Source organism: Oryzias latipes, chromosome 9 (genome assembly GCF_053564925.1).
Source record: "Oryzias latipes strain Hd-rR chromosome 9, Olatipes_Hd-rR_3.1".
In the NCBI taxonomy this organism is placed as follows: domain Eukaryota; kingdom Metazoa; phylum Chordata; class Actinopteri; order Beloniformes; family Adrianichthyidae; genus Oryzias; species Oryzias latipes.
In genome coordinates, this window is record NC_136245.1 from 3,841,611 (window position 1) to 3,857,812 (window position 16,202).

General features: G+C 44.1%; 1 protein-coding gene across 1 annotated transcript; it reads right to left on the reverse strand.

Annotated features, from left to right (window-relative positions):
• Positions 1-333: 333 nt before the first annotated feature.
• lox (lysyl oxidase) lies at positions 334-7,648 on the reverse strand. The gene is made up of 7 exons (XM_004072942.5): positions 7,092-7,648; positions 5,074-5,182; positions 3,982-4,113; positions 3,513-3,669; positions 2,954-3,049; positions 1,289-1,404; positions 334-875 (listed from the first exon to the last, which is right to left on the reverse strand). Exons 1-7 carry the CDS (start codon positions 7,594-7,596, stop codon positions 869-871), a joined length of 1,122 nt encoding a protein of 373 aa, XP_004072990.1. The 5' UTR covers positions 7,597-7,648; the 3' UTR covers positions 334-868.
• Between the last annotated feature and the right edge of the window lie 8,554 nt (positions 7,649-16,202).

The following is a 16,202-nucleotide window of genomic DNA, read 5'->3' on the forward strand; positions in this document are numbered from 1 at the left end:
CACCTTGGTGTTGTTTATAGTGAATAATTAACATTATAATACACTTAAAATCTTAAAAAGTTGATTCTCCATGGTATAGGTCCTTTAAAACCTCAATGTAAAGGTGGGCCATCTAAGTTGGCTTTATGGAGGGATTCATGTGGGGACCATGTTAGGAGCACAAGGGCTTCGCCCACAGCTGAGGGCTGATTTTGTTAAAAAACAAGTGGGAGCTGCAACTCCTTAATGTAATAGAGAGGGACACTGGCCAGAAAAGTCTGAACTTCTTCCAGTCCGTGTTCGCACACACCATCACAAAAGACCAATTAAGGGAAACTCAAAGACTTCTGGAAAAAATGTGCAGAAATGTTTACTGTTTTCAAAGAAAAATAGAAAATGAACATTTTTTAGGAGGTCGTAAGGCAGAGAGAGAACATGCAGAGAGAGAAGATATTCAGTGAAAGTAATAGATCAAACATCATCTCACTTATTACATAAATATAATTATAAGCAAACATGTTTCAGGATGAACAAATACTAGTAGGGGCAGTTCATTAATGTGTCAGACCCCAAATGTATCCATAGCAACAGTAGAACTGAATCCAAGTCTGTCTTCTATAAGACTCATTTTTATGGTAGACTTTCATTTAATTTAGTTTCAAACGCGTCAAAAGCAGAAAGTGAAATAGCAGAACGGTAGCTGTCGTACTGAAAAGTCTCTGATCAGAGGAACACAGTCCTGAAGAACCGGATCAGGATCCAGGGTGTTCAGACACACCGTGACGGACGGAGCTCGCACTCCTGAGGTTCATGATGCTATCCAGACCAGCCTTTCGAGTCCTGAAGCTCCGCCTCTGCACCACCTTCAGGCTCTGCTGACACCTGCACCTCAGTAACTGAACAGAGACAAACATGATGAGTGACAGGCCTCCTGTTTGCTCTCTGGGCTCTCTGAATCCTGTAGACTCAGACAGAAGGGAAGCTCAGGATTTGGCGTTTTCATTAAGTTGGTCTGAATTTTGAGACGGCCGGGCGAACCCTGAGCAGGACCTGCCCTGAAAGCCCCTTTTCTGTCAGTGGTTCCAGACCAGGCAGACGTCTTAGCTGTAAGATGTCAATCAAAGGGTTTTCCACAGCATTGCTGCTAACCAGTTCCCAGCTGTAGGCCTTGCAGGGTCACAGGTTGACCTTTGTTTCAGGTAATTAGAGACTCAAATCCAACAAAGTCTCATTTTAAGTGGGAAGGTGCTCCAGAGACATGGAAGCCTGAGCTCAGATTAAGTCATTGTAGGAAGTTGGCCATTCTTACCCTGTCATGGTGCACCCGGACACGTGCGCCGCCGTGCCCGTGTACTGCACGTCACATTGAGCCACGTTGTTGTTAAAGTTGGATTCTGGAACCTGCTGCCTTGGGTTTACGGTCACCTGTCAGGATGACAGAATCCTTCTGTTTGCAAGTGTCAGAATAACAAATTATTCAATTAATAGTATAATAATAGATTGGATTGGACTTTTCAAGACACTCAAAGCACTTACATTGTGTCCATTATTCATTCACTCCTCATTCATACTTGGTGATGGTAAACTACTGTTGTAGCCACAGCTGCCCTGGGGCAGACTGACAGAGGCGTGGCTGCCAGTTCACGCCTACGGCCCCTCTGACCATCACCGGGATCATTCATGCGCATACACACACCAGTGGAGACAGACTAGAGGCAAGGAGGGTGAAGTGTCTTGCCCAAGGACACAATGACAGTTGGCTGGGGGGGAGCAGGGATCGAACCGCCGACCCTTTGATTGGACGACGCGCTCAACCGCCTGAGCCACTGCCGCCCAATAATTGTTAATAATAATTGTTGAAAAACATGAAATATTGATTTGGAGACACCAAAACCTGCGACATGATTAACATTTTGCTCATATGCTTCAACCAACTGAAGCCAATTCAGCCACTTTTGCACAGTACAGATGTCATTATTTTGAAGTCACTGCAAGTGGGGTCTCCCGCACCCCTCATCCGGGCATGGAGTTGGATTTCTCGCCGGACGGCGTCCGGCGCCATACAGAAGGCGGGTCATCGGAGGGGGCCAGGTACAGCTGGTACCTAGCAGCTGACTTGGAAGTGGTGCGGTCCGAGGGAATCCGACTGTTTGATGAAAACAAAGCATGGCGAGTACGGGAGCTGACCGTGGTACTGATGTGATTTCTGCTCAGTTTTCCAAATGCCAAAGTGAAGAAATTCAAGAAAGGGCGGGTTCACGTGTTCTTTGTGGTCTATTCGTACTTCTTGCTTGGTTTTAACGAGATTCATTTGCAATATAATCTGTGAAAATATCACGTAAAGACCACAATTTTTATTTACTTTACCACATATGTTCATGTATGACCAATTTTAATCCGTGCAACATGTGCAAATTGTACGAAGTGGCTGTTTGACACGATATTTAGATGTGATGATATCCCGCAGTTTAATCACACCCATTTTTAGAATATTGAGGCTTCATCCGTTTCACAATACATTTATTTATACTGATTCTTTCTACTTTTCCTGTTTTTCTTTCTTGTTGGTTAGATCTTTAATTCAGTACTTAAATTAAGATTCATCCCGCTGAATTCCCTTTTATCCCTTGTGCTATCCTAGACATTTTAACATTGGGAGTTGGGTCATCTAGACGCGCTGATCTTCACTGGTGTCCATGGATTACATGAAATCTTTCCACCTTTATCCACCTTTGTCATGGTAGGGACAACACGTCAATGGTCATCTTGACCCCATAGGACAGCACAAGGGTTACGGTGCTGGTGGAGCCAACCCAGCAACTGTTACCTCCTGATCAGGTCTGTTTCTAAAATGTGCTCTCAAAATAAAAGTGGATTGAATTTAAAGCTAGAACAGTGTCATGTCATTGTTATAAAGAACTTTAGTTATGAACACAAAACCCATTTTGATGTCAAGCTGTGCCATAATCGGGACCTTGAGGATGTATCTTCCAGGCGCCACGTCGGTGATGTCGATCCACTGACAGTCAATGTCGGAGTTGTACGTGTCGTAACATCCTGGACTCAAACCCTGAACGCAAACAGGAAAGAAGATCACACACACAAAAAAACAGCTTTAGTTTTATAGATTTGAAAAAACTTTGAAGTGATAATATTTTTGCACCAAAGAATGCCTCAAAGTCAGGAATCACTCATGGAATGTAATAGTAATAACAATGATGGATTGGATTTTCCTGCGCGAACAATGTGTCCATTATTCATTCACTCCTCGTTCATACTTGGTGATGTGATGTGGCCACAGCTGCCCTGGGGCATGGCTGTCAGAATGTGTCTGCGGCCCCTCTGACCCTCTGACATTAATGCACATTCACACACCAGTGGATCCATACTGGAGGCAGGGAGGGTGAAGTGTCTTGCCCAAGGACACAACAACGGTTTGGCTGGGGAGAGCGGGGATCGAACCGCTGAACCTCCGATCATTGGCCACCCTGCCGCCCAGTGCTGTCCTAATCTGTTTGGCAGGTGGAGCGCACCTGGCTGTGGGAGGTGCAGGCAAAGCGGCGGTAGTATCCGGGGTCACAGGAAGTGTCCTCCAGGCAGAAGCTGGCCTTGTGGCCCTCGGCCACCTGCTGTTGGGTGCGCGAGTCCAGCAGCTCGTAGAGGCTGAACTCGTCCATGCTGTGGTAGTGACTGAAGCACAGAGAAACACGCCGATGAAGAGGAGGAGCAACCAAAGCCACCAAATGTTTGCCCCATCACTATGATGTGTTACTTTTATGCCGACTTTAAAAGAAATGAGACTAGCTTCAACATCCATTCTGTCCTAAGTGCTTAGAATTAAAGACCACAAGAAACATTAGCCTACGTCTAATAAAATGTGAAGTTGTTCCAGTCTGGTTCAGGCGATTCCAAAGAAGTAATGGTCTTGAATAATGATGGAACGGGATAATGATGGAAACGCCACCCACATCTCCACCCCTGACAGGTGAAGCAAGTACTTACTTATGGCAGCTGTGCCACTCCCAGGCATATCGAGGTTTGCTGGGCAGGAAGTCTGCCGTTCCCTGGTTCTTCACCCTCTGGGGGAACCTCAGCAGAACCCTGGTGTCGTAGTCCCTCGCATAACGAGCCGAGCTGGTCCCAGACAAGAAGCAGAGAGAGATGAAAGCTTTTTACTTCTTCACTTCTCATCATCAGCACTCATACGGATAACAGAAACTCAAATTTGAAGTTAATGCCTGCTGGATGACTTTTTGCCTTGTGATTTTCTGATCATTCAAGTTATATCAGGAAAATGATTCATGAGAGTGATATTTGTTCCAGTCTTGTGTAATCACTCTAAAACGTTCTTTTACAGACTAGAGCCTCATTGCCACTGAGCGGAATGGCACGGTCCAGTCTGGTTTAGAATGGTTCAGGTAATTCAAGTGAGCGTTTCCACTTAAAGTTTGACCGCCATGGCCCAGAGTTAACCAATTAGTAGCTTTGCACCATGGTGTTGCCACTACAGCAAAAGCGAAGCAATCAACAAAAATAACAACGGAGGTCGTCCAGCAGCACGTTTTCCCGCTTGGCTTTTGATTTTTTGTATCTACAAGTCATTCAAAGAGGAATGCGCTGGTGCTGGTTTGGCGCTTTCTTTTGTCAGAATGACCTCCTGCCAATCAAATAACTGGTCCATTCCATTTTTCTTTGGACCTACAACCAAAAGGGGGCAAAAAGTCGTATGGTTCGGCCGGGGTTATTAACAAATTTCTGAATACATCTGCACGGTATTCATGGTTGCACGGTGGTGCAGTGGTTAGCGCTATTGCCTCACAGCAAGAAAGCCCCTGGTTAAAGTCCCAGCTGGGGGACCTGAAACAGAAGATCAATGGGGACCTTTCTGTGTGGAGTTTGCATGTTTTCCCCATGCATGTGTGGGTTTTCTCTGGGGACTCGGGCTTCCTCCCACCATCCAAAAACATGCTTAGGCTAATTTTTCATGGTGTGATTGTGACCCTGTGACAGATCTGATTGGGAGTGGGACCTGGACCCCACAAGATAGCACAAGGAACAACAACAAGGAACTTTTGCAACGGCGTGGAACCTTACGAAGAGAGGCAGTTTTCCTCTGCCGCGCAGCGCAGGTTGTACATTGGCGCCCTCTGGATGTAGGTGGCGATCTGGATGTAGGTCGGATCAGGAACCAAGTCCGGCAACCCTGCGATCAAAGCAAAGCCGTCCATGAAGGGTTATTCCTGTAGAGAGGCTCAATAAATCTCGGGTAAAAAAAAAACAACTTGTCAGCTGTCAGTCATGTTCCTGCTAGTGACCACACCCCCAACCCTTCACCTAACCATTATGAGTTACCAACTAGGAGTGCAGCCTCTTGATTGACATGCGGCATCCCCAGCTGTAAAATTTTGTTGTAAGCATTATCAAATTACTAACAGGTTTTTCCCGGCCACTTCTCTGTTTTCAATAAAGGCAAGGGCTTTGCCCATCTTATTTATATTTATTGATTGCAGTCAAGCGCTCTCGTCTCACAGCAGATGCTGTTTTTCAATCCTGGCGAGACCTTGTCTGTGTGTAGGTTGGATGCTTTCCTCGTGCATGTGTGGATTTTCTCTGGGTGCTCTGGCTTCATCCCACAGTTCAAACACATGTTAAAAAAGGTAATTGGTGATTGTGAATTGTCCCTTGGTGTGAATACGAGAGAGTGTGATTGTCAAACTGTTCAGGGTGTACCCCCGCCAATGCTCAAATTAGGGGGTTAGGCTCCGGCAACATTGTGACCCCGAAATAGATTAGGCAGGTTTGGAAGATGGATGGATGGCTTTATTCAAAGTAATCTCTATTCTCATAATCTCTGACCTCACCCATAATTGCAAACAGAGAAAAGGGCAAAGTGGGTTGAGCATAATGACTACAGTCGTTCCAAAATTTGGCAATTAGGTGGGACGGAGTAAAGTAAAAATGTATGAGTCCAATCACTGGTCCACCCACCTGCCAATCAAACAAACAAACGCATCTCTTTTTGTAAATTCAATTATGGAACATGGGCTCTGGGTTTCATTCACTAATAAACCGTTTATGTCTGAGTTGAAAGCTGGCAAAATGATATGGCAAATGATGAAGTGGCATGCAGAGGAGCTGTTACTGTTTAATGTGCTATCATTCAGGTTTTTTTTATTTTGACTAAAAACTGTATCATCATAATTAAAAGACCACTGGGAACGCTTTTAATGTAGTTGATTAAAGGGGGACTTTAAGATAAATCAACAACAAATCAATGTTTACGGTATTCAAATATTTTGTCTGATCAATAATAAACTTAATGATGACAACCAAATTTCTATTTTTACTATCCAAAAACCTTTGTAAAGGTTAACTGCTGTAGAGACCCTTAATAGGTAGTTTTATATTTACATTAAACATCAAACATGATAAAGATGTCATTTAAAGTTATTTTAGCTTCTATAATAATTAACCACCAATTGTGAAATCTTCATATAGCAACAATTTTTACAGATGATTAAAAAGAAATTCATAAAAGCAAAAAATACGACAAAGGCTGGCTCCAGGTACCAAACGACATCACCATGACAACCACAAAAGCATCATGTCAGCAGAGATGCTGAACCTCTTCTGTCCAGGGCATGCACAGAAACATCAAACTTCAAACAAAACAGATAACAGTTTTTGATCATTTTGGATCAAAGTATGACATCACAGCTGTAGTCCTGACGTCAAGGGGATACCTGGAAGTGGGGGGCGTTCCGGGCTGCAGCTTTAACCGGTTTGTGTGTTTTTCTCGTGAGTTTTTGAAATCTAAAATCCGTTCTTTTCTCAAAAGTCTCACTTGAAAAATCAGGAACGTGGAACTGAAATATCTGGAGTTTTTAGACACAAATCACAACAAACAGCTGTTTGGATGTTTACAATCAATGCAGAATTTTAAATTCTGGATGTGAAACGAAACTGTTCGTTTGTCCACTCTGACTTTTATTCTTTGAGTTACTTAATTTTGTTCCAAAGTTGTATATGAAACCAGACTTTAAAGAGTATTATTTAGTCAATTGAATCTCCCTCCCTGTCAGAATCGTTCTGGTTCTGAATCGGATCCGTACCGTTCTGGTGGTATCTGGTCCCGTATCCGTGGCGCTGCGGGCTCCGCATTCGCGGTCTGTAGTAGGAGTCGTAGTAGTTGTAGTAAGGGTTGTTGTAGCCTTGCTGCTTGTACGGGTTGTACGGATCATCTCCCACCATCATGTCCTCTCGGTTCACCGCGGGAGCGTCGCCGCCAGCGGCAGCCTGAGGCGCCTGCTGCCGCGCCAGCACGCGTAATTGCGCGGAGCTGCTGGAGGCGGGGACGCGCGGAGATCCCCGGGACGCAGCGGTATCGTTGTTGTTGCGGACCACGACAACGGCGTCGTCGCTGCTGGGGGGCTCTGTCTGCCTCCTCGAAGCCGGACGGTACCGGGAGCCGCGGCTCAGGATGCTGAAGACCTGCCCGTTGTGTTGCCATGTCAACCCACGCCGGAGCGCGTCCTCAGCTGCTTCCTGCGCGCAGGCATCGCGCAGGAAAACACAAAACTGAGCAAAAAAGAGCAGCAAAGAAGAGGACAGCTTCATGATATTGTTAGAGTGAGGAGCTGCTGTGCAGCTCTGAGCTCCAGGTCACTGTACAGGCGGGGGGAGGACAGGGGGGAGGACTTTGAATGAAACAGCCTTCTGTAGTTTCTTGATTTTAACTCTTATTGACCCTTCAGCTGGTAAAACATTTGATACCTGCAGAAGAGTATGTACAGCTTTAACCCTTGTGCTATCTTAGATGATATTGACGTGTTCTCCCTACCATGACAAAGGTGGATAAAGGTGGAAAGATTTCATGTTATCCATGGACACCAGTAAAGATCACAAATCATTGAAGAAAAAAGGTTCAGCGCACTGTCTATTGGGTCTAGATGACCCAACTCCCAACGTTAAAGTGCCTAGGATAGCACAAGGGTTACATTACGTCCAATCAGCCAATTTTTGTTCTATGAATGAAAATGTCAAGCTAAGACATCAAGTGTCTGTCTGTCCGTCCGTCTGCCTGCCTGTCTGTCCAATCTTAACCAGAAGATAATTTAAATCAAATTGAAGCAAACAGTTGTCTCTTAAACATTGACAGTAGTCAGTGTTGCTTGATGGAGTCGCAGTTTTCCAGCCCAAATGTTAATCAGTGATTAATTAGCCGTAATTAGCATTTGTGATTGAAAGTCCAACTTTGAGACATTTTTAATGGTATTACATCCACCATTTTTCCAGTTAATCAGCATAAACCAGGGGGGAAACTGCCCAATGGCAACACTGATAACATTATAGTGGTAAATGATAAATCAATGGTAAGTAAAATATAGGAATGTTTCTTTGGTCATAGTTAATCTATTTTCATGAAGCCACTAAAAACAGAAAAGCAGAAAAAACACGAGGCTGATAAAAGCACAAGTTCTGTGGCACAGATTTACTTTCAGCTATTATGACAGTCACTGAACTTTATTTACATGGAAAAAATAAATAAAATAAAACTGGACTGAACAACCATGATGAGGCAATAAAGTCACAGATTCTGCTAAAGCTGAGTTTGGTCTGTAATCTTCATCATAACACCTCATTTATGAGAGACGGAGTGTAAAAATAGATTCCAGGAAATCACATTGAATGGGCATGGAAACTGAGGCAAAGAGATATTAGCTTTCCTGTTTTATCAGCTTTCTTCCAACCAGTCTGATGGTAGAGACCCCCACCCCTCCAGCTAGACTAAAGCTGCTGTCACTCTGCTGATCCGGTGTGGTCAGATGAGGCTTTTCATAAATAAACAGCCACGGTTTCAGGAGGATGTTTAGTCATTTTGGTGCGATCATCATATTTATGATATGAAATCTGAGGCTCCTGAAGCCATTTGATCAAACATAATGAGATTTACTTCTGCAGAATTTTACAGCATTTGATTCAAAAACCCATCCCTGTCCACAAACACACCACTGCGGATCAAAGCATTATTAGAAAACCGAGCAGAAGCCGACACAACCAGGAGGACATTCTGATCTGAATCTGCAGTGACACATCTGCAGGAAAAAGCTGCAGTTGTAACGACTCTTTGTCTTTAACTCCTCTTCACTGAGGTGAGATCTTTTTTGGTCTCCTTACTCTCACAGCAGTAATTTCAGCATCTCTGAGGTCAGTAGAACCCTCTAAATATACACCCAGGTCTGAAGCGGCTGCGTTCACACTCTGAGCTGCTCATAGAGATTTTCTGATGCAGCTTTTGTGAAAGCGTGAAGAGGATTAACGGCTACTCAGAACGCTCTGCATCTAACGCACTCAGGATGTATATCTGTAAACAAATTTATCCCAAACCAAATCTGTGTTTTTGTTGATGAGATCAAAACGTGTAAACCGAGTCGCTCCAGCAGGAACCGCTTCTTCTGTAAATGCTTCAAGCAGCCTTTGTTTGGTTTAATGGAAAAGTGAGCTTGTTCTCCTGCTGAGCGCTCCGGATGCTTTAAAAACTGGAATTGAGGTATTTGTAAACGAGGAGTTTCCTCTGCACAGCAAAAAACGCACACTGACCCCCTGGGGAGGCCACAAACTCCTCCAATGAGCAACGTAAAAAAAAGCAAAGCATCAATTATGTCCAATCACGTGAGGCGTTCACTGACCTGAAGGTCACAGAATGACGGAGCTGATCAATAATCTTACTTTTTTGGTTTAAGAGACGTCCCAGTTGAATCAGTGCTTCTTACAAATTTTCCAATTGTAAGGGATGCCACAATTCTGAGTGTGAAACCGAACCGTATTTTGCACCATTGAACCAGATGGTGGAGAAAGTAGTTCGCTGCATCCCTACAGCGTACCGTCAGGTCTTCGCTGAAAGTGTAAAACACGTATTTAAATGTAAGCAGAAAATTTAGGAAATACTTAGTATTTATTGTTTTATTGCATTACACGTTTAATATAAAACAACTAAAATATGTTTCTTTATTGTTACTTGATAGTTAGCTAATTATAAGGACCCTACAGCACCAAGCCAAAGAAGGGCCCACAACCACCAAGGGAAGGAAGAAAGCATGTTCGGAAAGCCCTCAGGACTTGTGGACACCCCAACTGGGTTTTGCCAAATCCCAACAATCGTGGAAACATGAAACAAAAGAACAAGAGCCAATCAGGAGGATGTTGTCATTTCTCAGCTCACCAGCCTGGCAGAAAAACTAAAAAGGATTTTCAACCAACACAACATCCCTGTCCACTTCATATCTGTGAACACCCTCAGGCAAAATTTGGTTCCTCCCAAGGACGTAATTCTTAGTTATAAACAGAGTAATGTGGTGTACTCCATCCATTACAATAACGACTACAATGAACAGTACATCGGGGAAACCAAACAGCCCTTGCAAAAAAGGCTGTACCAAGATTGCAGGGCCAACTCCAACGGAACTGAGACCACAGTACTCCTCCATTTAAAGGTAACTCTCCACTCCTTTGTGGACGAGGATGTCCCCATCCCTAGCTCGGAAGGGGACATCCTTCCATCTACAACAGCCTGTTGAAACCATTGGCAGTATATATCACAGGACATACTGACTCCTCCCCCTTGCATTCCAAACAGGAAGTACCCGCTGGCTCCAAGAAGTCAAAGTCCAATAGACTTATAGATTAATAAACAGCTGTTGCCATTCTGCCATTCTATTAGAAAAAAGCACCATTCTTGCTCTGATACCTTTTTCTTAACATTGTCCTGCTAATCCTAATTTTTCATGATATTTTTTTCTTTATCGCAAGTTATTCAAGTTAAAAACTGACCAAACAGATGCATCAGTAAAAGCATGTGCTACCCACTGGCGGCAGTAGTTGCCCTAGAAACGTGACTCAGAGCAACTTGGACCAATCAATGTCAACTGGATCCAAAAGGCAGTGCTCGTATCGTGGAAAAACAGCCGCTTCATTTTGCTGGAGCCGGATGTAAGGCCTTTTCATGGGTCACACCCACTTTGTCCAGGTAATTTATGAATGTCAACACTTGAAACCCAAAAAAGGACAGACCACATCCCCTTAGATCCTCAGCATGGGAATGTGCTCAACAGAAGGGGATCAACTGTCCCCCTGCCTCCCCTCGACCAAGGACAATAGACAGTCAACGACCACTATCACAGCTTCTCTTGACTTCGGCCCAGGGACCCTAACAAACTAACTTTAGCATTCTGTTTGCCGGTGTCACCAAAAGTAAAAACCAAACTCTCATGCCAGCACCACTGCAGGATTGAAAAAGCCTCTTGGGTAAGAGGTAAATTTCTTCTATAAAAAACCAGGTCCAAATGACCCTGATTTAAGAACGGACAAATGAGAACCTTCACTTAAAAGTTAAAAAGGATTTTTCTAAATTTTGTAGTTTGTGTTTTGTAATACGCAAATCATTTAATAAACCGACTCAGAGCCGTGATCCAAAAATCAAGGTTTGAATGGAATCATGGGGAAAGAGCTTCCTTAAGTGATTGTCGAGTTAACGAGACCGGAGTGATTTTTGAATCTCACTCAAACTTGACTGTTTTCATGCCTGAACATAGAAAAGCAGGGCTGCATCTCCTCGTCTCCTGAGTCTCTCAGTGAGAAGCTGCTGCTGTTTCCACAGAACCCTTCTTCCATCCTCATCACTTCTGACTATTCTTTTTTCTTACACATCACACTAAATGTTCCATTCTGATGATTTTGCTCCATGACTTTCAGGTTGCGATTCCTTTGATCTCAACAGTTTTTCAGTTCACCTCATTGTATTTAGAAGTCTGGATCCCGTTTCTTCTCTGTGTGATGGAGTTTAGGTTGGTGGACGAATAGATGAAATCTGATTTGAAGAGACATTGCTGTGTTTATTTTGTGGTTTACTCAGAATAATCTGGTTTAGCAGTTTTTTTCCTATTACTAAGACACATTCTCCAAAGCCAATTTCACCAAACACGATTTTCAGAATATAGGCCAACCATACAAAATACTCGACTGTCGAGTTAAAGCTCACTTTGAGGTCACAATGAAGACTGTCGTCAAAACAAGCAAACACACAGCAAACGCAACAGACTATACAAGAAAGAATGGTAACAACCCCACACACCCACCTACACACCCACTTTTACCCCACAAAAAATGAGAGTTAGTTCGTTTTCAGGACTTCTTTTTTTATTTGTACTGCAAGCCCAGGTTCACACTAATTGCACCTCACCATGTTATCTCTGTGCCGGGTCAGACCAGAGGACTTCATCCACATCACATGCAAGTTCATCCCAGCCACAAAACAGGAAAAAACTGATCTTGTGTGCCCTCATCCAGCCTTGACAAGAAACAATTGAATCTGTGAATTCAATAAGGGCCCAAGTCCAAGAGGTTTGTTTTTTTCCGGGAAATGAATTTAATTGCATAGCTTAAAGGGAGACCACGCCAAATGATTAATACTTTACCCAGATTTAGCACCAGTTCATAGCTTACAAATGCTATAATAGGAAGCACCTCCCCTTTATCGTTTCAGAGGACTAGCAAACTAAAGTCTCTGGACTTGGGCCCTTCTTGAATTAAACAGGGGCGCTGCCATATTGGATAACTAGTGCTGCCATCTATGGGATAAAGCTAAACCCATGCAAGAGAGGCCTAAGTCAAGGAATTTGGCACTTAATGCATTTTAAATGTCAAGCATAGTCAATCCATTACAACAGACTTGGTACGTTTTTGCACATAATCAGATAGCTTTTCCCTTGAAGACCATAGAACAGATAATATCTTTATTTTGAAAAAATTGTGGACTTGGGCCCCTTTTGCACTAACTGATTCAATTGAATAGTCATCACAAGGCGCGTCCATGGCCTGCAACAGGTTTTCTTGAGTCTATGGTTGTCTCTTGTAAACCTTTCAATGTCAAGCAGAAAACCTTCATTCATTGGGTCAAGGAATGGAGAACAAAGTGGAAGGAAGCTAATACAAATTGGGGATTTGTGTTGAACTACTGTCTGATGAGCAGACTGTTGTGAAAACTGACATTTCCCCAGAGAACAACAAAATCTTCTTTACCATTTTCTTGTTGAATTTTCATATGAATTATGCCAATTAACCACTTAAACCTGCTGAGTTGAGGATTGACCTTTTGACCCCTCGTTCCTCATGGTCATTCCATAAACCAACATACGGTCAAAAGCCTGAATCTCATCAGAATTCTTGTCCTTAGTCTGGGTCCAGGTCTTGGTGCAGGTCCAGGTCTTAGTGCAGGTCCAGGTCTTGGTGCAGGTTCAGGTCTTGGTGCAGGTTCAGGTCTTGGTGCAGGTTCAGGTCTTGCTCTGTAATCCATCTTTGAAAAGCCTCTCAGTTGTTCCAGAACTGTCCCAAATTCACTGCAGTTGATTTGCAACAAAGTGTCTTCGGTTTTCATCAGTTGTGCATGAATAGTGACTGCCGTGTTGGAACCCAGTTTGAGTTCTGCCTCTTTGTGTTAACTTTTTGCATGTTCTGTGAATGCCAAACGTGCTTTAAGAGCGAGAATTTGTCCTGTATTCAGCAAAGAGTAGACTCAGAGTTTTGCAAACTATGTGTTAACTGCAAATTGTGTTTTCGGTTTAGACCAAAGAGTGATGTTTTTAAAAATCAAGTTAAAGCAGCTGATGGACTGGTTTGGGGAATGACACTTAGGATTTTAGCAATTGGGAAGTTCAAAATTCAGTCATGCTCAGGTTTGATCCCAATGAACAGGGATCATTGGGATTTAGAGATCATTCAAGATCTCTAAAAAGGCAATATTATTCCAGCAACCCCAGTGACAGTGGCTAAAGCTGGACTAGACAATGGAGTTTAGTTATTAGACGTTGCTTGTAAATAGTTAGTTACCCTGATGGAGGGACGTGGGACTGAGCACCATCGGACGTGCAGGAAGCGCGATGCTGAACCGGGTCTCAGCAGGTTCAGGTCTGCAGCAGAAACTCCAGCTCCTCAATTTCTACGTGATCATCTGCATGTCGCCACGCAGCAGCTGCATGTGTTCAGGTTTTAACCGATTCTTTCATGACTGGAAGAAAACGTGATCTCCAGAAAACGGGCAGCTTTAAACTGCATTTGTGTGAAGATCAAAGGCAAGCCTGGGTTGAGGTATACGAGGTGGCCGCTGCTCGACAATGAGAAGCAGGTGTGGGTCTGATCCCAGCTCCTTTCAGAACTCCATAATGAGGCCTAGATACCTGCGGGGCCTCCTGCACGCAGGAGTCATACCGTCCCATGAAAGCGCCCCACCCCAGCCACCAGACAATGCTGCAGAGACTGGTAATCACCCGCAGAACTGAAATGTAGCAAAGAAACTCCCCAGGCGGGAAATTAGGATCATTAAACCCTTGATGCCTCTGAGCTGAAGGAAACCCTCAAATCCAGCTGTGCGTTAAGAATTACAGCTCTCAGTTTAAGTGGTTATGAATATGAACAGTGAGTCATAAATGTTTTTATTTTGAACACTTTAAAAGCACTTTGTCAAAAAATAAACAGAGAAAGCATGAAATTTAAAAATCACAAACGAGTGCAAGTTGAATTTTAGAATAAAGGCAAAAAGCCACTTGCATTGTTCTTCAAGAACCTTTTTTTGAAACCAAAAAGCAGCAACATTACCGTATAAAGTTAAAAAAAAGAGGAGAATATTTTTTTCATTTATCACTTATCAAAAAAAAGTAAATAAAAGTGAAATATACAACAATGCTGGATAATCACATCCCACAAAAACCCACAAGGGGCTTAACATGTGGCAACCGCCATAATGACTCTATGAGCTTAAAAAACAATACAGTTTAGTAAAAACAATACATATAAAATCACTACATATTCAATTCATGCACTTACATACTTATATCAAACTAAAAAGACATGCCGTATGGAAAAGTAGCATTATTAAGAAGAAACCTTTTTAGAGTTTCTTTTAACCGACTTTGTGAAAGTTCTTTGAAAGAGGAAGGAAGACTGTTCCAAATTTTTACATCCTCTGTATAAGACACTGAACTGTGACTGAGTTATGCCAGAGAAAGGTGCTCTGACAATGCACCACACACAGCCACTACGTACATTTTGTGCATTTTCCATGTATGAAATGTCAGTCTTGCGTGATCCATGCGTGATCTACATCATTCTTAGCCGTTGTGCTATCTTAGATGACCCCACCCTTACATTGACGTGTTCTCCCTACCATGACAAAGGTGGATAAAGGTGGAAAGATTTCATGTAATCCATGGACACCAGTGAAGATCACAAATCATTGAAGAAAAAAGGTTCAGAGCTCTGTGTCATGATTCGAACGAGAGTTCAGGAATGACCCGGATGCTGGAACCCGGAATGAGACTTGACACAACGGTAAGTATTAAGTGGTTTAATCTGAACGTGAGATTGACAGGGCTTCCTTCCTCAGGCAGAGAGGGCGAGAGCAGGCTGGTGGAAATCTTGAGCGGGAATCTCCTCGAGGGTGAACTGCGGCGAGAGCGAGGCTTGAATCCAGACGAGACGAGGCGCAGGCTGGAGGTTACTTGGGATGGCGTGGGCGAAGCTTGAAGCAAGGCGAGGCGAGGCGGCTGGCTGGAGGTTTCAGGGTCGGCGTGACTGCAACGTGGAAGGACTGCGACCAGGTGAGGATCCGGAAGGTTAAAGTCCTGAAGCAGAGCGAAGACAAAAACATGAGCTTGGTTCTTTGAAACTGAGACAACAAACATGAGCTGACCAGACTATGCACCATAGGAGGAACAACGAACTGGCACCGGCTGATGATCCAGGAGGAGCTTATGAAGGAAGGTGTAGATGAGGTGAGTGGATCCAGCTGGTCGCGTGCACACAGGAAGGAGGGGGGAGGAGGGAGTAGCTGCCAGGCCATGACAGTACCCCCCCCTCAACGACCGCCACCAGGCGGTCCAGGGCGACGATCAGGATGGGCAGCATAGAAGTCGTCGATGAGGGTATGGTCCAGGATGAGCGAACGCGAGATCCACGAGCGTTCCTCCGGACCATACCCTTCCCAATCCACCAAAAACTGGACCCCGCGACCCCGACGCCGAACGTCCAAGATCTTGGAGACAGTGAAGGCGGGGGCCCCATCGATGGTACGGGCGGGCGGCGGGGAAGTGGACGGCGGGCACAAAGGGCTCTCGGAAACAGGCTTGATCTGTGACACATGGAATGTGGGGTGTATTTGCAGAGCCGCCGGC